This window comes from Carcharhinus amblyrhynchos, chromosome 16 (genome assembly GCF_965287045.1).
Source record: "Carcharhinus amblyrhynchos chromosome 16, sCarAmb.v2.hapA, whole genome shotgun sequence".
In the NCBI taxonomy this organism is placed as follows: Eukaryota; Metazoa; Chordata; class Chondrichthyes; order Carcharhiniformes; family Carcharhinidae; genus Carcharhinus; species Carcharhinus amblyrhynchos.
The window spans coordinates 36,311,835-36,339,590 of NC_137339.1; the positions used below are offsets into that span (position 1 = coordinate 36,311,835).

The 27,756-nt window shown below is 39.6% G+C and overlaps 1 protein-coding gene across 2 annotated transcripts in view; it reads right to left on the reverse strand.

Annotated features, from left to right (window-relative positions):
* dpm1 (dolichyl-phosphate mannosyltransferase subunit 1, catalytic) overlaps nucleotides 1-27,454 on the reverse strand; it is a 71,940-nt gene extending 44,486 nt beyond the window's left edge. For both annotated transcript variants that reach the window (XM_080204996.1, XM_080204994.1), the window contains exons 1-2: nucleotides 27,304-27,454; nucleotides 4,071-4,170 (exon numbers count right to left, since the gene is read on the reverse strand). In XM_080204996.1, coding sequence (XP_080061122.1) covers nucleotides 4,071-4,170; nucleotides 27,304-27,428 — 225 coding nt within the window. In that variant the 5' untranslated portion in view covers nucleotides 27,429-27,454. The remainder of the gene's footprint in view (nucleotides 1-4,070; nucleotides 4,171-27,303) is intronic.
* Between the last annotated feature and the right edge of the window lie 302 nt (nucleotides 27,455-27,756).

Genomic DNA, 27,756 nt, shown 5'->3' on the forward strand with positions numbered 1-27,756 from the left:
ATTGAGAAGACCGTAGCATTTTCAATTCAACATCCAAACGAGAAATTCATAGCAAGTGTTGCAATGCAGCATCACATGAGCATACTTACATTTTGTGCTAAGCCTAGAACGGAGTGTATGTTTGTAGGAGTTTTTGGAACATTATATTTAGCAGTTAAGGTGTATACAATATCATGGCCTTTTTTCATTGTTCGTAATTGGTAAACATTATTGCTAATTGACTTATTATATGTGAACTGTATTCTTAAATAAACTTTGTTTGATAAAAGTTCCCTAAGGGTCACTTGAATCATATCTGGGGTGAAACAGCTTATGTTTACCCATGCCAAATTCCACATGCTAAACTTATGGTCTAGGCTGACTTCAAAAAAAACACCTTGGAACTTCTGACTACAATTATAATACCTGGATCCCTGCGGTTCCAACAATTAGGAAACTTGACACCATCCAGGGCAAAACAGTCCACTTAATTGGTACCCCATATGCCAACTTAAGCATTTATTCCTTCTACAGTGTCAGCAGTGTGTATCATATGCAAAATGCACTGCAGCGACTCACCAAACATCCTTCAATAGCACTTCTGAAAATTATGACTTCAACTCCCTGGGCAAAGGCAACAGATGCATGGGAACACTGCAAACTGTAATTTCCCCTCCAAACAACACATCATCCTAAAATGGAATTGCATCAGTGTTCCTTCAATATTGCTGGATCAAAATCCTGGAATTCCCAAGGGTGTGCCTACACCAGATAGACTGTAGCATTTCAAAAAGGCAGCTTACCACCATCTTCTCAAAGGCAAATGAAGATGAACAACAAATGTGCCTTTACCAGAGATGCTCACATCCCAGCAAAGAATAAAGAAAAACCCAATGACCACTTCTTTGTAACTACATCCAAGTGAATAGAGGTTTAAAAATTGGTCAGTGTCAGGGACTTGGATTCGATTCCCAGCTTGGGTCACTGTACGTGCAGACTCCACACATATTCTCCCCATATTTGTGTGGGTTTCCTCCCACAGTCTGAAAGACGTGCTGGTTAGGTGCACTGGCCATACTAAATTCTCCCTCAGTGTGCCCGAACAGGCACCAGAGCAGGGCAACTAGGGGATTTTCAGAGTAACTTCATTGCAGTGTTAATGTAAGCCAACTTGTGACACCAATAAATAAATTTTAAAATTTAACATTAAGACTCCATCCTCTTCTTGCCTGCCTTTCTTTGCTTCTCTTTTGTTAAGCGTATAAAATTGAAGCTGATCATTTGCAACAATGATATTAAAGTTCAAGAGCCTGAGAAGGAACAAATAGCCAGCAGTTCCATGATGTATGCTCTGCTTTTCTGATAAGTTGGTTTACAAATGACAAAAGACACAGCTGTAAAGCAAGCAGATAACTCCCAACTATCTAAATATGCCGTCTTCTGCTACAGCTCTATAATAAAGATTGATTTCAAAAAGGCTGATTGAAATGAACAAGAGGTTTATTTTAATGGCATGAATGTACATATGACCTAGCTGAAGCATTTTGAAGAAGCATAAATATAAATTTCATGTTCTTCTCTTATGTTAATTATAGTTTTGTGACATAAATAGTATGCCTTAGTTGTTTTTAAAGGGATGATTTAGTTATATTTTAGGGTTTACAGAATTCATTTTGAAAGGGGCTACTGCATTCTTATTTTTTTGAGCGTTGGAATAACTTCACGATGATGTAGTCTTAGCAAGGATCATGGGTCAGAGATGGAAGTAGCCTCAATGTTTACACAACATAAGAACATAAGAAATAGGAGCAGGAGTAGGCCATCCAGCCCTTCGAGCCTGCCCCGCCATTCAATAAGATCATGGCTGATCTGTCGCTGCTCAGTTCCACTTTCCCGCCCTCTCCCCATAACCCTTAATCCCCTCTCCTATCAAAAACCCATCAACCCGCGTCTTAAAAATATTTAGCGAGGCAGCCTCCACCACTTCTCCTAGTTGGTAGTGCAGAATCTCTCATGAACTCTTCTTTTGAAATCACTGTGCTCCATCAGCTTTAGTTTTGTCAAGGTAAAAAATAAAATTGGTTCTGAAAGGCAAGATGCTGAGGCAGGTTTTTGTAGAGAAATGGAGAATAAATGGATAGCTCCACTGATTTTATGTAAAATAGGAATGGTGTTTCTGAGACTGCACTGCAGTTTCCTACCTCATATATGCAGACATATCAAGGTCAAAATAACAAATAACGATTCATTGGGAAAAAGAACATTATTTTCTGTCTCTGAAATCTACGTTCAAGATTATATAGTCCCATATTAAGCATTACTTAAACTAGATGTTATTCAGAGAATTTAGTACATTCCTTCTATAATGCACCTTAATCACAACTCAATTACTAATTAGGTACACATTGTAGACTTTGCCAATTAATTAATCCTTTCTGAGCATGCGAGAGGGTATCCTTATTGTTGTGGTGAGCTGAGTTGACACAATGTATAAAAGAGAGAGCCTCTCTCTCGGGAAAGTAAACCATCAAAATTCGGCTGGATGTAACTCAGAGCTAACATTAGTTGAAAGAGTGCTGTAGATACCATAAATTAAGTGCATCACTTGCAAAAATTGTTATTCACTTGTTCATGGGGTATGAGTATCGCTGGCAAGGCCAGCACTTGTTGCCCATCCTTAAATGCCCTTGAAAAGGTGAGCTGCAGTTCATCTGGTGTAGGTACACCCACACTGGTGTTTGGAAGAGGGGTCCAGGTCTTGAACCAAGCGACACTGAAGAAATAGGAATGTAGTTTCAATTCAGATGGAGTGAATGTTTAATGGTGATGGCTGCTTTGTCCTGGACAGTGTCAGACTTCATCAGTGTTGTTGCAGTTTCACTCATCCATGCAATCTTATGAGAAGTCATAGGCACGAAATGTTATCTCTGACTCTTTTACAGATGCTACCTAACCCGCTGAGATTATTTCCCCAATCATTTTTTGTCTTTATTTCAGATTTCCAGCATCTGCAGTTTTCTGCTTTTTGATTAGTGCTCCATCACTTTCCTGACTCATGCCTTGTAGATTCTCAGACTTCAGTACACTCTACACAGAGCACAAGATTACCATGCAGGTACAGCAAGCTATTAGGAAGGCAACTGGGGTGTTGTCATTTATGACGAGGGGATTGAAGTATAAAAATAAGGAAATCTTGCTACAATTATATTGGGCTTTGCTGAGACCATATATGAAGTATTGTGAAGAGTTTTGATCTCCATATTTAAGCACATAGGAAATCAGCCAACCTGATGGTCCCAATGCTGATAGAATTTGTATGCATTTTGAAAGCAGCAATATTTATTGCACACGCCAGTGTTATAAATAAAGAGCCCCACATTATTACATCTTTATTCCTCTTTTATACTTTTGGTTGTTAGGCCTTGCTGCCAATTTTCCCTTCCTACAAAAAGTAGCCATTTCCTTACAGCAATTCAGGAAATAAGTCTCAGGAAAATTACTTCAGAATTTAAGTTCTGAAAAAATTGCTTATATTGAATTTACATGGAAAAAACTGTAATTTTGTCCAGTGAATTCTGAAGTTGTCCACATTTCAAAAGAGAATTAGACAGGTTCTGGTCATGAAATCATAATTTAAATTTAAGACAAAATAGTGATAGGAGCTGTGTTTGAGTTGATTAATTTAGAAGGAGCTACAGGGGACTAACTACACTACCACAAAAGCACTAGATGGAACTACTTGATGACCTTGAATAGCTGAATGGCCTTGCCTCATTCCTTACATTCTTATGCTCTTACTGCTACAGTATAATATTTCCATTTCCCAGAAGAGCTATCCTCATGGCTTATCTCAGTGAAACTACTAGTCAGTGCCAAATTATGGGGTGTTCTGTTCTACCAACTTTGGCCACAAACTCAGTCCCCTTGGAACATTTAGCAGCTGGACAGAGAGATTATATTTATCCTACTTGCACTGATTTCAGAAAAGTCCCAGAGGTGAAAAGATTATGCCACCCTATAGACCACCCAGTTCCCTGAAGCAAAAGATTCTGCATATATGGCTACTTTACAGATAATGCCCAAATACTTACAATTTTATCAGATCCATAAATCTGTTCCAACTGTTTGGCAACCTCAAGTGTCCCATCAGGACTTCCATCATCAATCACTATAATTTCATAGTCAAATCCACTGGAAACAAAAATAGAACACACATCACAGAATGGAACATATATCATTAATGAAATGCAAAACATGGGAAAACAGTCTTATTTTATCAATCAGCTTTTAAGAAGCTGGGCATTCCCCCCACCTCCCCAACATATGTGTGGCAAGTCAAGATGACAGTCTGGACCACAACTGCAATTTTAATTAAAGCCAGAGTAGTGAAGTTACTACAGCATTCTCACCAGGTTGAATTAAGCACAGTAAATTAGCAACATACAGAAAGATTGAAAAAAAAACCCTTTTGTGGGACCAGGTGAACTACAAGTGCTTCTCTGGTCCCCATAAAGATAGTTTAGGCCATGTGTGCCCTGCAACCCCTTTATGAAAACCTGATCTACCTTTTAGAATAAAGTAGCCTTTGCCACATGTTTTGGGCAGCAAGTTTTCAGCTAACTCATCACCCACCATCCAAAAATCTGCCTAGAGCTAGACTGGGGTCTGTGGATTGTTTTAAATGGTCACAAAAAAAACTTACATTTTTATTAAAATCAGGAATTCCAATAACTCAAACTACGTATTTTTCAGATTATGACATTATGTGCACTCAACATTTATATAGCAATACCAAAGGATAACCTGGCACATCAGGCCCACTCCATCCAGAAAGGTGCAAGCACTCCATTTATTCACCTCTCAAATCATACAATCTCCTCGGAGAAGAAATAAACCCAAGGTCAATTTCGGAAAGGCTCTTAAAAATACCTCTCCAGCTTCCCCAGACAATTAAAAAAGGCTTCAGGGAATCGTGGTAACTCATAAGAGCCTATTATTCCCAACCAATCTATGTCTGAAAAGATTCTCCTCTCTCAGGAACATGTCTAGATCTGTTTTTGAAGGACTGCAGAGAATCCATATTCTGGATATCCTGGAGGAGACCAACTCTGGGAAAAGAAATCCAGAAGTCCAAAATCAGCTTTTCAGAGCCACTGGAGTGTTTACTAAGAACTATGAAACTAGCGTGCCATTAAAAACATAGTTATACCTCTTTCAAGATGTGAGATTTTTTCAAGGGTTTTTACTGCGAGACTAGAAGTGCAGAAGTGTAAGTCTTCATGATTTTAAGGTTCAACTGATGCTCAACTTGAGGGACAGCCTCAAGATAAGGCGGGGGGGCAGTTTAGAACGGAGTTGAGGAGGAACTTCTTCACTCAAAGGGTGGTGAATCTCTGGAATTCTCTGCCCGTTGAAGTGGTTGAGGCTACCTCACTAAATATATTTAAGATGCGGGTAGATAGGTTTTTGGTAGGCAAGGGGATTAAGGGTTATGGGGAGAAAGCAGGAAAGTGGAACTGAGCCACTTCAGATCAGCCATGATCTTGTTGAATGGCGGGGCAGGCTCAAAGGGCTAGATGGGCTACACCTGCTCCTATTTCTTATGTTCTTATGATTGCAAGGGAAATTGCACTTTGTGGGAACCTATAAAATGCACCCTGAAGAGCAATTACAGAACTTCTGTATTATTCTGGTTATATCCGGTCTCCCAAAGTTGTTATCAGTTTCAGTGGCACAATAATAGCATCATTACCATATCAAATTCCAGGCCACTTTTATGGATCTTCAATGATGTATGAACTATGACTTCCAGTGCCTCTCCTGTTTTATAGCCTCCCCTCTATAACAAGTACCCATAACATTCGTAAAGCATACTCAAGTGCATAACATTTATAGAATCATAGAAACCCTGCAATGCAGAAAGAGGCCATTTAGCCCATGGAGTCTGCACCGACCACAATCCCACCCAGGCCCTATCCCCATATCCCCACTTATTTACCCGCTAATGCCTCTAACCTATGGATCCCAGGACACTAAGGGGCAATGTAGCATGGCCAATTAACCAAACCTGCACATCTTTGGAATGTGGGAGGAAACCGGAGCATCCGGAGGAACCCACGCAGACACAGGAAGAATGTGCAAACTCCACACAGACAGTCATCCAAGCCATGAATCGAACCCAGGTCCCTGGATCTGTGAAGCAGCAGTGCTAACCATTGTGCTACCGTGCTGCCCCAAATACACTGTATCTATTCATACTGAACAACATCTGTCACACATGGGCCTATTCTCTTATTCAACTAAATTGGCCTATTTATTTGTTTAATATCCCAAACTCCTGTGCATATCATTGTGCCATCTGCAAATTAGTGAATAATTCCATTCATGTGCGCTTATCTAAACCATAAATAACAATGGCTACAATAAAAGTCCTTGCAGAACTCTGTGTACGACCTAGCCCTTGCAGATTTACTTCCATGGGTAACAAACTACTGCCTAGAAGTAGAACCATTTTTTTAATCTGACATAATGTCTGACCATTAATTCCAATTGGGAGCGTGATAGAATACGCACCACTTGCCTGTATGTATACAGTCACAATAGCACTCAAGAAATCAACACCATGCAGAACACAGCAGTTCATTTAGTCAGCATCTCTGCCAGTAATATTGTTTTGCTGCATCATCAGGGCAATAAAATTATAAAAAATAATATTTATAGGAAGCACAGCAACAACTCCCTGGCATTACTTCCACCATAACTGCCATCAAGAACAGAAGTATTATGGGAACACCATCTCCTCCAAGTCATGCATCAAATCACCAAGACGAGCAGGTTTGGTGGACTGGACATGCTCTAGTGTAGATTAGATGGATTGAACATGGTAAACGTGTGGGTGCTGCAGAGAAAGGGCGCTGAAGAGGGCCTGGGTAAGATATTCTGTCGGAGAGTTGGTGCAGACTCAATTGGCCAAATGGCCTCTTCTGCACTGTAGGGATTCTATGATTCTAACTCAGTTAATCCCACCAACCTGACTTGAACATATAATGCCAATGCTTCATCATTACCAGGTCAAAATCATGAAATTCCTTATTTAACACCATCTCAAGAGCACTGTTACCCCAAGGACTGCTTGTCAGAGAAAGCCCACTACATAAATGCTGCTTTGTCAATATTGCCCATATTTAAAGTAAACGGAAATCAAGAAATAGCTCATCCATTAGATTGCCATCAGCCACTAATAACATTCTCAAAAGAAAATTTAGTTTTGAAAACCTTGCTGAGATTCCTTAGTGTACTAGTGGCCATAAGTAGCAATCCTTACACACTGCCTCTCAACATCGATTCTCCAAACAGCATCAATGACAAGCGAACAGGTCTATAATTATAAGATTCTTTGGAACTAGCCTAAAACTCAAAGAGTTATAATGGCTCACATTACATTTCTCCCTTGCCTTTAGCACCCCTGAAATAAATGCCATTGTGTCCATTATCCAAGTAGCTTTGAATGTCTTAATTATAATTATTAAGACCATTCCTATATTGATAGCATTATCCCTCTTCAGCATCAGTTGAACCTTAAAACTGTCTGCAATAGTGAAAATAGATGCAGAATCACATTCAGTATTTCAACTATATCCTGTCCTGTTAAAAGTCACAAAAGGACCCATGTGGTCCTTAATCATTTTCTGCTGTCAACAGCATTAAAAGGTTTACCATTGCTACAGGATCTACCACTGATGCAAAGAATTAACTTTTTACCAGATGCACCAGAACCTAATGACTAATATCCTCCCACTCTATTACAACTATATTGTTTTTACAAATACAGCTTCACTCTTCCTTTTTGACCTCTCCTTTCCTATCAGGACAATTTGAATCTTTCATCTAAACTTCACAACTATCATTAGGATCTAGCCACATTTGAGAGATACTCAAATCGAGGCATGTGTTTTTAATATTTCGTGCATGCCTCATAAGAATTCCCTTATATAAATTGTCTTGTTCCCTATGATTAGAACTCATTAGGACTTGTTTACAAACATTTTGGTCAGACCACTATTATAGTGTTTAAGTAAGCTAAATACTATATATTTAAACACAGTTGAAAATAACTTGAGTGTTTAAAATATCCTCTCCTACACAACACAGTATGTCTTTTAGCATCTTTCTATGGCTCTTAAGGTTTTGAACACACTTTTGCTAACAGATCCACGCTCAGTTTTCCCCATTTCTATGGTCTAGATAATGCCGAGATCACCCTGATGAAAGCCACAATGATATTCTTCACAATTGCATTGTGATGCACTATTCTTGCCCCGTCAGCCTTTCCTTGGTGAGTTCTCAAGCTTAGAACTCAGCCAATGCCTTGTGAAGCATATCCATGCTCCAATCTGGGAACTTTCAACCATCATGGCTCATTTCTTCTTGTCCAATCATCTGCACTGTCATTTCTCAACATTGTCTTTGACTACCACAGCCATCATCTCCCCTAATTCTATTACTACTACACATCTGTCTCCTTCCTGAATAGCATGTTACTTACATTGAAGGAACTAAATAAATGATGTTTTAATTGTGGCATATAGCACTGAAAATAATTGCAAGGACATCACAAGGAAAAACATGTCCATTATAATGAATGGATTTTGCGTACTGTATCAGGAAGTGCAACAAGCAGATACAAATAAACCTATTTTCAGCATTTATCAATCCATTACTGCTTATTTACAAGTTTATTTCAAAGTGCTCCCTCGTGTTCTATTCTTTTCAACATAAGAAGTTATTTGATTCTACTCAAATAGTCAGCTTTGTTCATCTCTATCGCTTTTACCTCAGTGTCAGGGTGTGGAGTCAAGGCACACTTTGGACCTCAGCAAATATTCTAGTTTTTCTGATTTGATTTATTGTCACCTGTATTAGTATACCGTGAAAAGTATTGCTTCTTGCACGTTATACTGACAAAGTATACCATTCATAGAGAAGGAAATGACAGCACAGAGTATTGTATTACAGTCATAGCTAAAGTGGAGAGAAAGATCAATTTAATGAGAGATAGGCCCATTCAAAAGTCTGATTGCTTGATACTCTCGTGGAGGATTAAGGGAATGTGACATTGCTGGAAGTGCTCTCCTCCAGAACAAGCACTATCTTCATCTACAAGTTCTGATGCAGACAAAATAACCACCCCTTTGAAAAGCAGGGAATTCTCCTGGTGTCCTAGACAAAAATGTTCCTGCAAACAACATCAAATTGTCAAGGGGAAGGACAAGGTATTGGAGATATTGGTGGGTTTAAAAATGGACAAATTGCCAGGTCCAGATGAGTTGTATCCCAAACTACTGTGGGTGGGAAGAGAAGGGAGGAGACTGCAGGCACTATGACCCAAATTTGTAATTCCTCTCTGGCCACAAGGGGAGTGCCAGAGTTCTTGAGAACAGTTAGTGTGATTTTGCTACTTAAGAAGGATTGTAGAGATGAGCCAGGGAACTATAGACCAGTGAGTCTCATGTCAGTAGTAGGAATATTAATGGAGAATGCTGAAGGAAAGCATCTGTCTCCATTTGGAGAGGAAAGGCTTGATCAGGGATAGTCAACATGGCTTTGTCAGAGGGAGGGCATGCCTAACAAATCTGACTGAATTTTTTGAAGGGGTAACCAGGTATGTATACTAATGTAGTGCAGTTGATGTAGTTTATATGGATTTCAGCAAAGCCTCTAAACAGGTCCCAAATGGGAGACTTATAAAGAAGACAAAAGCACATGGGATAATTTGATGAAAGTGGATTCAGAATTAGCTCAGTTGTAGGAGATAAATGATGATGACAGACGGCTGTTTTAGTGACTGGAAGCCTGTATCCAGTGGCGTATTACAGGGACTGGTGCTGGGTCACCCATTATTTGTCATTTATGTAAATGACATAGATAACTATGTGGGGGATGAAATTAGTATGTTTGCCGATGACACAAAGATCTGCCAGGTGGTTAGAAGGTCTTAATTTGCAGGAAGATAATAGATGGTTTGATTAAATGGATAGATAAATGGCAGATGGAATTTAACCCTCAAAAATGAAAGATGATGCACTTCAGAAGGAGTAACTTGACACAGAAATATTCAATGAACGCTATGACACTAGGGAGTTCTGTGGAACAAAGGGTTCGTAGCGCATTTGCCCATAGATCTCTGAAAATGGGAGGGCATGTTAGTATAGTGCTGAAAAAGGCATTTGGTACACTTGCCTTTGTCAGTCGAGGATTAGATTACAAAGCTGGGAAGTAACATTGTAGTTGTATAGAACTTTGGTGAAGACCACAGCTAAAGTACTGTGTGCAGTTCTGGTCGTCACATTATAGGAAGGATGTGACAATGCTGGAGCGAGGGGGAGGGGCAGATGCAGAGGAGATTCATCAGGATGCTGCCTGGGATGGAACATTTAAGCTATGAAGAGAAGTTGGATAGGCTTGGTTGTTTTTGTTGGAGCATAGAAGACAGAAGGATGACAAGATTATGAGGAGTGTGGACCAAGTGGAGCAGCTGTTTCCCTTAGCTGAAGAGTTAATCATAAGGGGAGATATGTTCAAGGTGACGGGCAGGAGGTTTAGGGGGTGATGTGAGGAAAATCTACTTTATTCAGAGAATGGTGATGATCTTGAGTGCACTTGCTGGGAGGGTGGTGGTGGTGATTTGCCTCACAATGTTTAAAAAGTACCTGGATGAGCACTTGGCACATCATAATGTTCAAGGCTATGGCCAAGTGCTAGTAAGTAGGATTAGGTGGGAGGTCAGGTGTTTCTCACGTGTGGATGCAGACTCGTCAGGCTAAAGGGCCTCTTCTGCACTGTATGCTTCTATGATTCTAATTCTAACAAATACGGATTACCTAGTCATTCCTTGATTTGCCATTTGCTTTGTTCGCTCTGCACAAGTTGGCTTATAAATTTTCTGACCTAATAACAGTACCTGTGCTTCGAAAAAGAAAACCACGAGCTGTGATATCCCAAATACATGATGAAATTAAAGTTCTTTCTCTCTGCTTAATACAGATTCAAAAATGTGAGATGCATTAATTAACTATTACATGGTTGAATTGCTAAAATTCACCACGTTATTACTAAAATAACGTGATTGTGTAAATGCAACAATTACATCACTAAGCCTTGTAGACATTAATGTCTGAGATTAATTAATCTCAGCAGAATTTGTTACAAATAATTTTTGCGTTCCTCAGCTGCCGGTGGGAGACAAAAAGAAACAAATACAGCAACTGCTCCCAACTGCCTTTGCATATGCTGTGAAAGCATATGCAAAGTACACGTATGGACATCAGCATTTTGAATGCAGTACTCTCCATAGCTCCACAGTACAATAGCCTGTTGACACTTTCTATCTGGGCTTACAAACATACAAAAGCTATTTGGGTGGCTGCCGGTGCCTGTGAAACTGTACCCCATCACCATCTAAAGGACGGTTGTAAATTTATTTAAATAAAAGAAAATCTTATAATCCAATTGTAAAGACGTGTGAAAGCAACATGTAACAATTACACTGATGCAAAAGAGCAAAGCTCAACCCAAGGCTAACCATCTAAGTCTACATTTTTAGAACATTTTACTTCAGCTAGACTATATTCTATATCAGGGTGGCCAAACCATGGCTCACAAGCTGCAAGTGGTTCTTTAACACAAGGTGCCTGCCATTCATTCCTTATTTGTGAAACCTCTTAAATTATCCATTAGAGAGAGGTAAACCGAGACTAACATCAACTGCTGCTGGAGGGTCATCAACTTAGTGAAGATGCTCTTCCGTCCACGTGAAACTTGCTGATCTTCCAGCGCAAAGATTTCTCCTCGACCAAATGTTGCAGACTGGTACATTCCATGGGCTAGAACTACATGCTGAGGAACGCTCTCAAGCTTAGGGCAGCCGCTGCAAAGATGCAATGGGGCAAGGCCACTGTTTAAAGCCTTTCAGTCAAGGCAGACCGAGGGGCCAGTAACTGCAAAAAACCCTCGAGTTGGAACTGTGAGCAGCTCTGTAAAAACAGCACCCAGTGAAATGTGACAAATGTATATAGTTTGTTGAAGAACTGAACTGGAATGTCTGTAATGTCTTGGAACTGAGCACTATAAAATATTAAAGTTAAGGAAATTGTAAATATCTTTTTTGCACTGATTGTAATGATTGAAAATGTTGTTTCAGTAATGGCTTATTTCAGAGTATTTATGAATAAAGTATATTTTTGAAATAAAAAATTAGGGGGAGGTAAATAGCCAGGTACAACCTTAGCTATGAACAGCTTCATAAGGGAGAGAAATAGACAGCAGCACTGGGAAGAGCGTTAAGGTTAACAATGTGCTTCTGTGCCGTTGCAAGGTTTCTTTTGTAGTTTCCCACTGTTCTTATGAAGAGTCACGTGACCTTCAGCACCATTGTTTCCAGTTCCTTAACCCACCCGCTCACTGCTGACCCTCCAATTTGTGGCTCCATCTAGAAAAGGAGGAAACGGTTTGAATACAGAACAGGAATTTAGTCATTCATTATACTGAAACACAGGTACTCTTATTCAAATATGTTGTTCAGTAGACGGTTACAACTTTTTTCCCCCAAGTAAAATCAATTTTTTTTAATATCTTGATTTATTTTCCATATTAGAAGAGCAAGGTTACCAAATTCTGTTAAGCAGTGGGATACAAGAGCAGGTCAAACACTGAGAATCGCTACAAGAGCTGGTTAGAGGCTGGAATTTTGCAGAGAGTAGGTCACCTCCTCACTACCCAAAGCCTGTCCACAAGACACAAGTCATCATGGAATACTCTCTGCTTGTCTGGAGGAGTGCAGCTCCAACAACTCTGAAGGAGCTCAACACCATGCAGGTCAAAGCAGCCCATTTGAATGGTATCCTACCTACCAGCTTCAACATCCACACCCTCTGCCAAGAGTGCACCAGTGGCAGCAGTATGTGATTACAAGATGCACGGCAACAACTCACCAAAGCTCCTTCAATAGCACCTTCTAAACCTACGACCTCTACCATCTGCAAGGACAGCAGATGCATGGGAACACCAGCACCTGCAAGTTTCCCTCCAAGTCACACACCATCCTGACTTGGAACTGTATTGCTATTCTTTCACAGTCGCTGGGTCAAAATCCTGGAACTTCCACTATCATCACTGTAGGTGTATCTATACAACATGGACTGCAGTACTTCAAGATGACGACTCATCATCACCTTCTAGGGCAATAAAAATGCTGACCTGGACAGCAATGCCAGTGTCCCTTTGAAGAATATCTTTAAAATGTGCTAGCTCTGATACATGCTAGTGAAGCAGATTGATTTTTACCATGACTGGAATTGTGTGTGTAGGAAACCTGGAAGCTAAAAGAGGACAAAACTATATGAAGGAAGCCTGGAGGCCTCAAGAGGAAAATACTGAAGGTTTCCTCACATGTGAAATAGTAGTAAAAACAGTATGTCTGTAAAGGTTATGCATGTCGTGCGGCTCTTGGATATCTGCTGATTATCATATGCCGCTTCAAGGTTCACAGGATTTGGCCACCCGTGTTAGAACTACAAGTTTACCAAATCTACAGGAAGATAAACAATAGGTTGGAAAACAATTAAGATTGACATCCTATTTAGCTTATTAAAAAAAGGCTTTCCTCTTGTGGTTTTCCTTCCTTCATTTAAGGTCCTACATTTTTCTGACTGAAATGGCAGGCAGCCAAGTTACTCACAGAACTTAGTCAGTCAATCTTGCCCTGTAATGAAAGGCTGAAATGTTCATCAGAGTTACAGGCCCTTCAATTTTTCTTACCTCCAGTCAATGCCTCTGCCATACTATAAGTTACAACTAAAGCTCCTCCTGTGGGAGTTATTACTTTCAAAGATGCTATATTGAAAAGTTAAATGGCCACAGAAATTAAAGAGAAAATAGTATCATGTGTATCAATTCAAAACATTTAAACTTTTAAAGTTTATATTGTGAAGCAATTTCTGATTGTTATATTTGAGAAAATTGACAGACATTGCACTGTATTGTACTAAATATTCCATAAAGAAACAAGTTAAACAGTCAAATTTATAGTTCAACAATCTGTGCAGCTCTGATATGCCTCAGTTTTGCCTGTGGATCATTTTTCTTATTGACCACATAGTATACTGTCCTTTCTTTCCTCCATGTAGCTCACTTTCACTGCAACAATAATTAATTAATTGAGAGTTTGGCAGGAGCACATATGGCCAATGTGCATCTGTCAATTTTCAAAAAGTATACAGCCTCAGGCTTCAACGTTTCGTTTTCGGAAAACAGTCAGCAAAACTCTTGCTTATGAGTTAATGTTGTCAGGTTACAAAGTTGTGTGTTAACTGCTTATTTTACACAATATACACACTTGCCTTAATACAAACAAGCTGCTTTTCAAATTCCTGAAAGCTACATTGAATACTTAACTAAAATGACATTTTATTGGAAGGGATACTATTCCTAACGTAGGTTCTTAACACACAGTACAATGGGACGGATGGGGTTCATGCACTCCAATGATCGAACTGTTCGTGTAACTAAATATGGTAGACTCCTGCTGGAACATGCTAATTGGGAACCAGCCAAATGGCATGTTATAACAATGTGCATCCTACAGACAGGATGGTTGAAAAAGAACAGGACTCAGTTAAGGAAAATTGCGCAAGTCCTGTGTAGTATTGCAAAGCTATGTTAAATATTTATTCAGTACATAATATAAACTGTCTGTTGCCAGCAGCGCCAAATTGAGGAATATAGTCCCTTTCAGCAACCTTTCAGGTTTTCATTCAGAAATGGAGGCTTTTGGTGCAGATTTGTACATATTCAGTAGATTGTACAGTAGAAGTACTAGTTGTTTTACTCGGGTTCACAACTCGAAAACATTGCACACTAACTGAGTCTGGTGGCACAATGATTGGTACTGCTACCTCACAATAGCAAGGAACCCGGTTCAATTTCAGCCTTGGGTGACTGTGTCGAGTTTGCACGTTCTCCCCAAGTCTGCGTAAGTTTCTTCCTGGTGCTCCGGTTTCCTCCCACAAAGATGTACAGGTTAGGTGGATTGGCCGTGGTAAATGCTTGGAGTTATGGGTGATAATCACCCAGGGTGAGCCTGGGTAAGATGCTCTTTGAGAGTTGGAGGCTCAATGGGCTGAACGGCCTCCTTTCTTGTAAGGATCCTATGGTTCTGGCAGGAAAATACAATAGTGACAAAAAATCATTTTGAAAAGAACAATTTTTTTAGATTTGCTGACAGTGTGTGTGGTTGGATGTTAATTAAAATGTCTAAGTTGATCTAAAAACAATACAAGGAAGAATGCACAATTAATAATTCCAAGTTGATCCCTCACCAAGAAACTAAACTGAAAATTTGTTTCATGTTACTTAAAATTTGTCAATTACTGTAATTTTAGGACAACATTTATTGCATTTTTCAGTAGCCATGTTTCATTGACACTGACTCTGATATGTTACTTTAAAAAAAACCTTTGGCTCAACCAGTGAATCAAGGTCATACATACTGTACATTAATCCAATACACGTTTGAACGTCATCATTACATGATTTTTCAGACATTGAGTTCCAAATATCGCTAAAATCAAGATTTAAACATTTCACGGTAATTTGAGTAGATGAACTGGGGTTCTAAAGGTACAATAGTTGTAATGTCTAACAGGATGTAGGAAGAAGATACGCAATGCAAATGCTATAATGAGCAACAATTGTATTTCCTAATACATTGTATTTATGCTGTGATGCTACTCAGAATTTTGATCTGTTGCCACAACATATAATTTAAGACCTCCAGCCTGTAGACAGAATGTTGATATGCAATTGAAAGTTAACTTCTAAATTTTACCTCTGATGCTAATTCCAGCATTCCATTTGTTGCATTTATACAAAGAAATGGGAGGCCTGAACTTATATGGAGTGGCACTCAGAGTTGTATTGCCGTTGCGCTCCTCTTTTAAGGGCATTCAAATGGTCATTGGATAGATGTATGGATAATATTGGAATTGTCTGGATTAGAGGGTCATTAGATTGTGGCGCTGACCAGTGGAACCATCGATGGCCAAAGGGCCTGTACTGCACTGTAATGTTCTATGTTTTCTTCCTGGAAATCCAGCTGTGCCTTTCCCACTGAATCTACAGTGCAGAGGAGGCCATTTGGCCAATTGAGTCTGCACTGACAACAATCCCACACAGGTCCCATCCCCTATTTTTCTGAACCAGGCTGGTGAGAACTGTCTAGTGCAGCACATTTGAGACTGGAGAGTTAGAGGCAAGGCGGCTCCTTTATTATGGCATTAGTTGCCAAAAAACAGGTAAGTTTAAAGGGTCAGTCGCTTTCAAAAGCCAGGGAGAAGGTGAGTTTGTTAGGTAAGTAGATAGGATTAGGGTCAGGCAGTCAATGGGGAGGTGGGAATCAGATGGTGAGTGGGGATTGGGTGGTCAGTGGGGGTGGGGAGGGGGCAGAATTGTCAATGAGAATCATAAAATCATAGTATCCCTAAAGTGCAGAAGGAGGCTATTTGGTGATCGGGTCTGCACAACAACAATCCCATCCAGGCCCTATCCCTGTAACCCCACATATTTATCCCACTAAACCCACTGACACTAAGAGGCAATTTAGCATGGCCAATCCACCTAACTAGCACATCTTTGGAGTGAGGGAGGAAACTGGAGTACCTGGAAGAAACTCACACAGACACAGGGAAAATGTGCAAGCATCACAGAGACAGTGACCCAAGGCTGGAATTGAACCCGGGTCCCTGAAGCTGTAAGGCAGCAGTGCTAACCACTGTGTCATCGTGAGGATGGAGATAGTTGGGGGATGATGTTTGTTGGTCAGGGGTGGGGGTGAGGGGTACAGTATGAGAATTACCCAGAAGCTAGAAGTAGTTTCAATTCTTCTAACTTTTGTCAGATAACTACTCTGGTAAGACAGTCAGAGCTACGCAAGGTTAGCAATTTATACCACACTTTCAGATGATTCCCAATGTAAGACATTTGCCCACTGGAATTTTGAATTTCATAGTCAATTGCCGTGCAATCTGTACTTGGGGACCACGGAATGGAGGGATTCCCAGTTATGAGACCCCAAAGAGCTCAAAAGTTACAGGTTGCGTTTATGGGGATGGGAATACAGGTACGAGAGGAAATAGTATTGAAGACTTGTATTGTTATAGCAACTCTTCACTCCACAGATCTATTCATTTCATTCTTTAGTGATTCCAACTACATCACAGGTTAAATGTCTCCCAGCAATTCCTATTCAAGAGCCCTCATCATTTCCAATTTTGCCCATGTCATCTTCCATCTCATGAACCACAAGTGCATGCCCAATCATAGTACTTTTCCTTGATAGAGCAGTTTAAACTACATCTCAACGAGAGCCACACCATTTCCATGCTCCACCTAGCCAGACTCACTGACATGTCTTTGTTGGGTGCCTGGATCACCATGATTTTTTTTTACAAAAATGTTGTGGTGAGGTCTGGAACCTATATGGCCATATGGTGCATCTCCAAGCATGAAAATGAAACTTACATTTTCCTAGAGCTAATCCAGTGATATTTCCTTGTATAGGTCCATCTTCACATTGCCAGTTCTGATATTATAAAACTTTAACCATCAATACCCTTTTCTGGGTTCCAAGCAGCCATCAAAAACAGCAACAAATTCCCTGCACTTCCTGTTGGAGGATTTTTGATGGCCAAATGATTTCACTGGTCTCCACAGTAATTATCACCATAGTCATTTCACTGGTCTCCACAGTAATTATCACCATAGTCCCAAATGTCTATAGGCTTTGACTGGTGGCGATTTAACCTGAGGATCATCACACCTCAGGTGAGGGGCAAGGTTGAGAAGGCAGGTCATCATGAGTACCTCAGCCACTATGGGAACTGAAGCTGTCCTGTTGGTGTTGCTCTCTATCACTAGCCAGCTATTCAAGCAACTTGGCAAAAGAAGAAAAAAATGAGAAAAAAACTTTTTCAAACAGCGAGTGATTAAGGTCTGGAATGCACTGTCTGAGAATGTAATGGAGCAGGTTTAATCAGGACACCAAAAGGGAATTGGACTGTTATTTGAAAAGAAACAATGTGCAGGGTTATGAATGGTGAGAAAAAGATACTAAATAAATTGCTAATTCAGAGAGCTAGTGCAGACATGATGGTTTGAATGGCCTCCTTTTGCACTATAAAGAACTTGTGATTCTATGTTTTTGCAGTTCTGTTACTCTGCCTGTAACCTACTTAAACACAAAGAAAAATGTCATCTTTTGACAGATGATAGTTGCGAGATTCTCATGCAAATATATTAGAGCTAATACCTTTCTTGCTAATATGATATCGGTGATCCAGCTAATGGATGCAGTTGTGATTCATAACAAGAAAGAGAACTACCAAAAATGTTTTAAGTGCAAAAAGTGGTTGCCATAGATGATGACATTTTATAATTTCCATTGTATATTCTACAGGCATAAGCCATTTAACTTGGGGGGAGCTGAAAGAAGAATTGTTGCAAAATGTCCTTAGCACTGTAATTTCATCCCAGCAGCAGTTGAAACAGCTGCATATGACAGCTGAGTCTCTCACACAGACATCAGTGACTAACTGAAGTACAGAACCTTGAATTTGCTGTTGTGACTGCCTAGCAGACACAAATTTTGAATCAACTTTACAACATTGAGAGAATGGAAACCCATGGTGTTACTCCAGAGGACACTGCTGCTATTGGAAGTGGAATGGAGAAGAATAAACACAAATGGCCGGATCCAATAAGCAAAACCAGCCTTCCCAACAACAATGCCGTTCAATTAATGAGTGAATTCAGACAGTTAAGCCAAATATCCAGATGGAGTTTGTCTCCCCACAAACTGGGGAATTTTGTGGATGAATTTGTTGTTGATAGGAAACAAACCACAAACTCAGAACTTTTAATAATGAGTAAACTATATGGTGTATCTTGTAGAGCACCTAAGTTCAAATCATGTGCATTTACACACAGCTGCTTTGATGTGTAAATCACATTTTTTACTTAATTGTTGTCCTGTTTCATTAAAATTGGTTAATTTCAACAATGACATTTTGAGTGAAAAGACTTAATTCAATATTTTTGAGATTGAATTAAGAATTTTAGTAATGATAAGTTTCTGACATATTATTCAATTTAATCGAATATCTTGAGCACTCAATGACTATTGTCACCAGCAATCACAGGCAAAGAAGAAAGGTGTAAAATTCAAATGAGTTAAAACAGAACAACTCAATGACAGTGCTCTGAGGTAGTGTTCTTCCACTACCAATTCTTGGTATCAGTTACTCCTCTGTATGTGTCTCTTGGACCTCTCCTCTCACATCCACTGAATCAGGGGATCCACGCAGGCCCCATAATTGGACTGACTGGTAGCCTCATTCAGAAATACTAGAAAACAAGAATAAGTGTGAAGGTGAAATGTCATGCTGATGCATTTGCTGAAGTTATAGAAGAGTATGGGATGTTTTGCTCTGCATCCAACACATATAATCAGAGGGAAGAATACTTGATACTAACATGGTGGTGGTGGTGGGCTCAGGAAAAGCAACCCAAAAAGAATGTTTTTTTTAATGGATTATCTTTTAAAGGGCATAACTTCAACACATTAGTTGTGACTTAAAATGTTTCTAAGTCCATACTTCATAGAACGGAAGCAGAATATGGTATTCAAAGGATATCTAAAAAAAAACTTAAGAAAACTGAAAAGGATGTCTGGAAAAACTGGTTCACAGACATAATACCCGTGCCTGGAGCTACTTGGTCATTTTTTAAAAATTTAACCAGATTTAGTGCTTGCTGTCATTCAGCTGCAGTGCATCTGGAGATGTGTATGCTCTAACTGGTTGCTACGTTGGGACCATAGCAACACAAGAACCAATGCCTAACACTTTTATTGCACAATAAACAGCACTGGTGGCTGTTATCTAATAGCAGAGTGTGTTGCATCAATGCAGGAAAAGCTATGCTATAAACAGTTAAAGACGGCAAACTTGGAAAAAGTGTTAGAGAAAAGTTAAAACAATGTTTCATTTAAAAAAAGGACAGCAGTATGGTAAGCAAGCCTTTACAATCAGCCTAATAATGAGCTCAGAGAAACAACTTGCATTTATGTATCACCTTGAACAAAATGCTTCACAGGAGCGTTATGGAACAAAATGGGACAACACTGTCTAAACCTGATTTGGCCACATTAATTGTACACATTAGTAACCTATTTAGTGCAAGGAATTTGCCATCAATAAGCATCTCTGAAAGACATCCACTGCCTGTTAAGAGGAAATCAATCATGAAGTTAAACTAATCTAATTAAAAACCTTACATTTGTGTACACTACCTGTCTACACCATTCGATCTTACAGTGTCATATTTAATAATACTATCACACAGTTTACATACTTGATATATCATTCATATTTGAGTTTGTTTCAAAATGTACAGTTTTAATCTGCTGTGTGCCCCTTCCTCCCCGCCTATCTATTAATATCTTTGTGAGATATACAAACATAGCTTTTAAATTTTATTACTCCAGACAACCATTTAATACCATGTACCATTTAACAGATATTTAAGAGCACCTTTTTTTTAAAAAAAATGGGCATCATGATGAGATAAAGGGCAAATTACAACTTCAATCTTCCCCCATTTGAAACATCAGGTGAGAAATTTCTGTTTGAACCATAGCCAATATAGCTCAAATTTTGCAGTTGTAATGCAATTAAAGTATTAGTGTTCAAAGCCAATATAACAGTGAAACTGACAGCGATGTCTAGTGTGTGAGAAATGAGCAAATCCAGAAGTTGCTGTCAATGATTTCCTGCTCTTTCAGAGGGCGCTCTGATGAAGTACCCATAGATGAAAATTTTCTGAAATCACTTGATTTGACATGAACTTCTGCTCTTTGCTATTAGTCCTGCTGTAAAAACACTTGAAAAGTTACACCTTGTTGAATAAGTTATAACTGGGTTTTAAAACACCATACAGATCAAATATCAGTTATCCAAACTCCTTGGGACCGATTGAGTTTCGGATTTCAGATAATTTCTGCTTTTGAATACCGCAAATGGGACTACACCTACTCACATAACAATAGTTTGAACCTAGGCAAGCTAATAGTCTAACGTGAATAAGATGGCAAGAAAAGGAAGACGGCAATCATAAATGCAGGGTAATAAGTTCCCATCCATGGCACCATGTGCGATTCCTCTTGTAGGAGCGGGTTCAGAGTGTCAATGGAAAGACAAACAACTGAACTTCCCTTACTGAAGATCAGCGGTGTTTGTGTAGGTTTGGGTCATTTCAACTAGGGTCAGGGACTTCCCACATAGAGGTAAGGTGTGGTCAGCAGTGTTCGTGTCAGCTCGGGCTAGGGACCTCCTGACAAGGTTGACAAAGTTTTTAAAAAATCCTGTTTTGGGATGTGTTCAGTTTTTAGATTTACAGATAAAGGATATTCACCCTGTATCAAGTTCATAATTGCTACTCAACAACTTCTCTGGTGCTGGGAGACTAATTTTATACATGTGGAATGTCAAATGATAAAAAGCTTCTATCTTAACTCCAAACTATATCCCAACATTTATTTCATTTTGATGTTTGCAAGATTACTAAAAATGAAGAATAATCAGTTTCTGGTTGTTGTGTGCGAGAATCCTTAAATGTGACTGGCTGCTTAGCCTGCTTGATGACAGTACTATTATTGAACACTAGAATCAAAGTTACATCAGGAAAGGAGACACCAATCTTTATGGAAAACACTGCTGCTTCGTCACTGACAGTGAAATGCAAGTCATTGATTGATGTTTTGTTCAGGTATGAATCAGCCATATGCCAAATCACAGGCGTTTTTGCCTTTCTCATTGCTGATGCATAGGAATTATTCATGTAAGATTTGCTGCATTCATATTTGAAGCAAAGAAACAATGTATAACTGTCAGTAACCAACAACACATGGACTGAATCAAGTTGAAGTCAGTAAGCACAGAACTAACTAGCAGTCCAAAAAAAAGTAAACCATGTCAGACACTTATTGGTATGTCCTCTTTACTACTACCATATACCTTTGGTTCATCTACAGAGGACGTCAACTAACATACCAGAAAGTTGTTCATCCTTGCCCGAGACTCAAGACCAAAGTGTGCCAAGTTCTCCATCAGAAAGTTGCTTTACACAGGTGATGCTGCACTAGCATTCCATATCAGCAGCAATTGGAAAGACTGTAAAGAGTCTGGTTTGACCATCAGCATGACCATATCATGGTCCAGAATATTTCCGAATCACCATCAATCAGCAGTGACAATGTGACATTGGATGTTGTTGATAGCTTCACCTATCTAGGTGCCACAATCATCAGCAGTCTCAATTGTTGCTGAAATCAACTCATGCATCATAAAAGCTTGTTACGTCCAAGGCTAGTAAGAGAGTGTGGAACAACAGCAACTTGACTGAGAAGTCAAAACCAACAAGCATACCATGCTTGGGTCCTCAGTGCACTCCTCTACATAAATGAGATCTGGACAACATGCGCTAGGAAGAAGAAAAGACTGAACAGATGTATCCTTGACAACTCTTGGCAGGACAAAGACATCAATGGAGAGATCTGAAGCATGCTAAATCATCTGCATACACAGATTCCTAAGATAACAAGAATTACACTGGCAGGTTAACTGCGTACATCGCTATTAATCATCTAAAGAGCTTCTAGACGCTGAACTGGTCAGTCACCATGACTTAATGGATGCCCATATTTCTGTTACAAAGGTAGAAATATGGGCAAGATAGGAACTGGCAGACAACTCCGTGAGAATCTCCAATAGCCATGGTCTTTGAAGATTAATTGAAAAAGGCGAGAAAACAAGAAAAGCTCAACTGGCCCTGAGAAAGCACAGAGAAACCAGAGGTCAGTGAATCTTGTACCTTCTGAGCCCACTGTTTTTATCTACAGCAAATATCAGAGAGACTGCCCAGTGTGAGTGGGGCTCCTGAGCCACACCAGTCGCTATTTAACACTAGGTTGACCAAGGTGTAAACTATTGTCTCATGCGATGGAAGGCTGCAAAAGAGATATCAAATATATCAGATCAGCTGTGATCCTGTGACAATGGGGAATAACTTATCCTAAAAATTCTGCCGAAAATTTTCAATTGAATGGTAATATTAATGCATTGCAGGAGATACGTATCCGTTCTACTGGGAATCACTAAAACATTGATATTTTTAAATGGTCATTTCAGCAGGGTAAATGCCTTTTAAAGGTAATGTAGGAGGTTGTAGGCTGGATAAGAGGAGATGGTATCTTCTGTTCATATAAGAGACACATTGTTCCATTATTTACATTACTTTAACTCTTGCTATTAATTCCCTGTCACTAACATCTTCAAGACACATGATCATTATTGTTATTTGATTTTGTTTTTAACCTTGAGTAATAAATTGGATTTACAGTCTTTATAATCAATATCATACACTTCCGATGCATTGTGCAAAATTTCATAGCAGGATCATGTCTTGTCTGTGGTAGCAGCTGTGTTTACCTATGAAGTGTTTTTTAGTGTAATGGACATTTGGGATAAGGTATTTTAAAGTCAGATTATCCTGACTAGTTTCATATTGCTTACAAAAATAAAAATAAAACACTGCAGATGCTGGAAATCTGAAACCAAAGCAGAAAATACCAGATTAACACAGCAGATCTAGCAGCATCTGTGGAGAGAGAAACAGAGTTAACATTGAGTCCATTCTGTAGATGGGTCAATGGACTTGAAACATTAACCACGTTTCACATATCTCTTAAGTTTGCCAACCAGAATTCAAAATCTTGACCTTCATTTGAATGAACACTGTTTTTAGTGGCAAAAAGTTATAATTTTTCTATAAAACTGTACTGGAATACTGGAGTCCACCATCTCCTGCTGCACTGGAAAGAACGGACTGTCAGGACCAGTCTCACTCATGAAATTATAAAATGGAGTTAATCATATGAGTTAATCATAGTTTTTGAGAAATATTAGTCAACATCATTCAGCCAGCAGTGTAAAGGGGAAGAAATGTGGAGTTTCAATCCTGACTGAACAAAACAATGTTTAAAAAAATGAAATCCATTTAAAATATTCATAAATCTATCCTCTGTGAAGAATCAGTAATTTACAAATTCCTATGAATCTAAAGACAAACCAATTAGCATCTAATCAAAGTCAGATTGTGCAAGTTATACTCTATTAAGTTTTGTGGTTCTGAACAGCAGTTCCTTTCTACATTATCAAAATGATGCATTCTACATTACATGTTATAATATTCCTGCCCTTACAAACTGATGTATTCCCTGACTTCCTATGTGCAATGCCATAATAAACTGAATAGGAATATAAGATATATTTTTTAAAACTCCAAGTCTGATTTCCTGCTGATTTTGTTTCTATTCAATGTTCTTATGTCCACTTTTGGAATGTAAACTTTATGTAAACCAATGGGAAGATGAAATTGACAAGATAATTTTACATAGCAATCTTCAATGATAAATATGGGCATTGGAATTAAAATGGAAGAATAAAGTTGAAGACAATCTTTTAAATATGGACTTCAGGCCCTCCACCCATTATTACCATCCAACATCTGAAAACTACACGTTATCTTATAAGACAGAATTTTCATTTATACATGCCTTTCATGTCATAGCCATGCTAAATTCTCCCTCAGTATATCCGAACAGGCACTGGAGTGTGGCAACTAGGGGATTTTCACAGTAACTCATTTAAATATATTTGTAAGTGTCAGAAGTAGGCTTAGATTCTCACTGCAATGAAGTTACTTATCAGCTGACATCAGATCACTTATTTTTAAATAGTGCTCCCCTCCTTCTAGTCTCTATGGGGAGAGGGCGGGAATGTGGAACTGAGACACGACAGATCAGCCATGATCTTATTGAATGGCGGGGCAGGCTCGAGGGGCTAGATGGCCTACTACTGCTCCTATTTCTTATGTTCTTATGTCTCTCCCACAAGGGGATACACCCTTATAGATATTCTGTCTGGTCTTCTGATGTGCCACTAATTTTCAAGTAATTGTATGCTTTTTCTTTCAATTGAATAGTATTGTTAACTTCTTTAGTTCACCACAGATGCTGTATCCTTCTTTCTCACCGGAATGCATCTTTGCTGAGTGTTATACTCCTTGAATGCTTGGCATTGCATCTCTACTGACCTAAAATCTTAATCTAACTTCCCAGTTCAGTTTAGCTAGTTCTGACTTCATATTCTCATAATTGCCTTTATTTAAATTCAAAACACTCATCTTAGACTCACCCTTCGTTCCCAAAAACTGGGTGTGGAATTCAATGTTACAATCAGTGCGACCAAAATCCTTTAAGCTTTGATTGCCAAGACATGAGGAAGGCATCAGAGCCCAGCAGTGGTGTAAGAGACTAATCATAAACCAAATCAGTCAATCTTTTTGATCATGTACAATAACTTGGAATAAAGAAACCCAATTAAGAACAGAATCATGAAGGAAAGTTTGAAAACCTTATCCTCCAGCCCTGGGAGGAGTCAAATGACAGAGTTATTGTTCCACATTTTACACTAAGCCACCCAAAGAGATACCAAGATAGGTAACAAAAAGCTTGGTCAAAGACGTAAGTTTTAAGTAGTATTCTGAAAGGAGAGCATCACTGCAAGTTAAAATACAACCACAAGACTAAATAAACATAAACATAAACGGGTGAAAGGCAAGTTCAAGGCTGACATCAGGAAACCCGTAGTATGGCCTTTTGGGATTTTCATTTATTAGCGTCACAAATAGGCTTACACTGACACTTCAATGAAGTAATTGTGAAAATCCCCGAGTCGCCACACTCCAGCATCTGTTCGGGTACACCGAGGGAGAATTTAGCATGGCCAATGCACTTAACCAGCACATGTAGTAGAAACAGATACTACGATGGAGGTCATAGGTTACTATGGAAATACTGAGCAATACTATCTGAATGGCCTCTCTCTTACGTATTTATGTTTGCATCTCTTCAGACTAGAAAACATTTAATTGATGTATCAAACATTGCTCAGAGAGAAAAGATCTCAAATTAAAAATGCAATCTATTTTTATAAATATCAGCCTGAAAAATGTACATCACAAGCCCATTTAAACACAGGAAACAGTCAACATTTCTGATCATGTACAGTAAAATGGAATAAGGAAACCCAATTAAGAACACAAACAGTAGGAGTTAACGTAGGTCATTTAGCCCCAGAAATCAGCTGCGCCATCCAACAAGATCATGGCTGAACTTCTGCTTCGACCCTACTTTGCTGCACTATCCCCATCCTCCAATTCCATTAGGACCAAAAAATCTTTCAAACTCTGTCTTGAATATAATTTACGACTGGGCATTCATAACTCAATTCTCTCGACTACAGGATTCCAAAGACACACAACTCTAAGTGAAGAAATATTTATTCATCGCAGTATTAAATGCCCAACTCCTTACTAACAAAATCAGAAGATGCTGGAACATCTCAGCAGGTCTGACACCATCTGCAGTGAGAGAAGACAGCCAACGTTTCGCGTCTGAACTGTGACGAAGGGTCATCCAGATTCAAAACATTGGCTCTACTCTCTGTCCACAGATGCTGTCAGACGTGCTGAGAAGTTCCAGCATTTTCCGTTTTTGTTTCCGATTCCAGCATCCGCAGTATTTTGCCCAACTCTTTATTAACCCACTGATCTAGCGTTGCACCTAACAACACATTTTATAGGACAATATCCACCAGACATCTTTGGCAGTGAGTGCTTAAAGTGCAGGACATTTATCTCGAGAGATTCTGCAAGTCATCTCCCTCTGCCTTGTAACAAAGGATAAATGAACCAATATTCTGCAACACAGCGCCTCGCGGCATTAAATTTCCACCTTTGACTATCTGACTTCCTTGACATGACATTTTCCAAGATCTTGCGGCCAGAAATACCTTTAGCACCAGTCAGCGGGGATGAATTGTTGAACATGATTGATTGGAACCCGTGGTCAAGAGAGATCCTGATTGAAGCAATACACCCTCAATGTAATCTCTCAATCGGCCTGTTGATCCTTTACCCCCCTTCTCCCTGCTACTGAACAAGCTGTGCCTGCAAATACTTTCAAATGCCATTACTCTGATACTGGCCTGGCCTGGCCTGGCCCCGGTCCGACAGCTGGGGGCCTGGCCCCGGTTTCCCCGCTAGCCCGGGATTAGTTCCTACTCGCTACCCGCTCAACGCACAGCCGGCTACCTTTCATCGAAGTATCGGACCAGCAGCCAGACGATGAGCGGCAGGTTGTCCCTCTCGTTGTAGGTGGGCAGCAGCACCGAGTACTTGTCACCCCGCCGCCGCTCCGCACCCTCCCCGCTTGCCATGTTGGAGACTCCACTCCGACAGGAAGTCGGTGCCTCAACCCAAACAACCCCGCCAGCAGCTGTGGGAGCGATTAAAGTGTCCGCCCTCACAGCCTGAACCACACGAGCTGCAAACAGCTGAGTGCACCACAAAACACATCATCAGGTGGCAGCGAATGGGCAAGAAACCTGTACCGATACACAGAAACCTGCATAGAAACACAGAAACCTGTACCGATACACAGAAACCTGCATAGAAACACAGAAACCTATACTGATACACAGAAACCTGCACTGATACTCAAACCGATGCTGATACACAGAAATCTGCACTGATACACAGAAACCC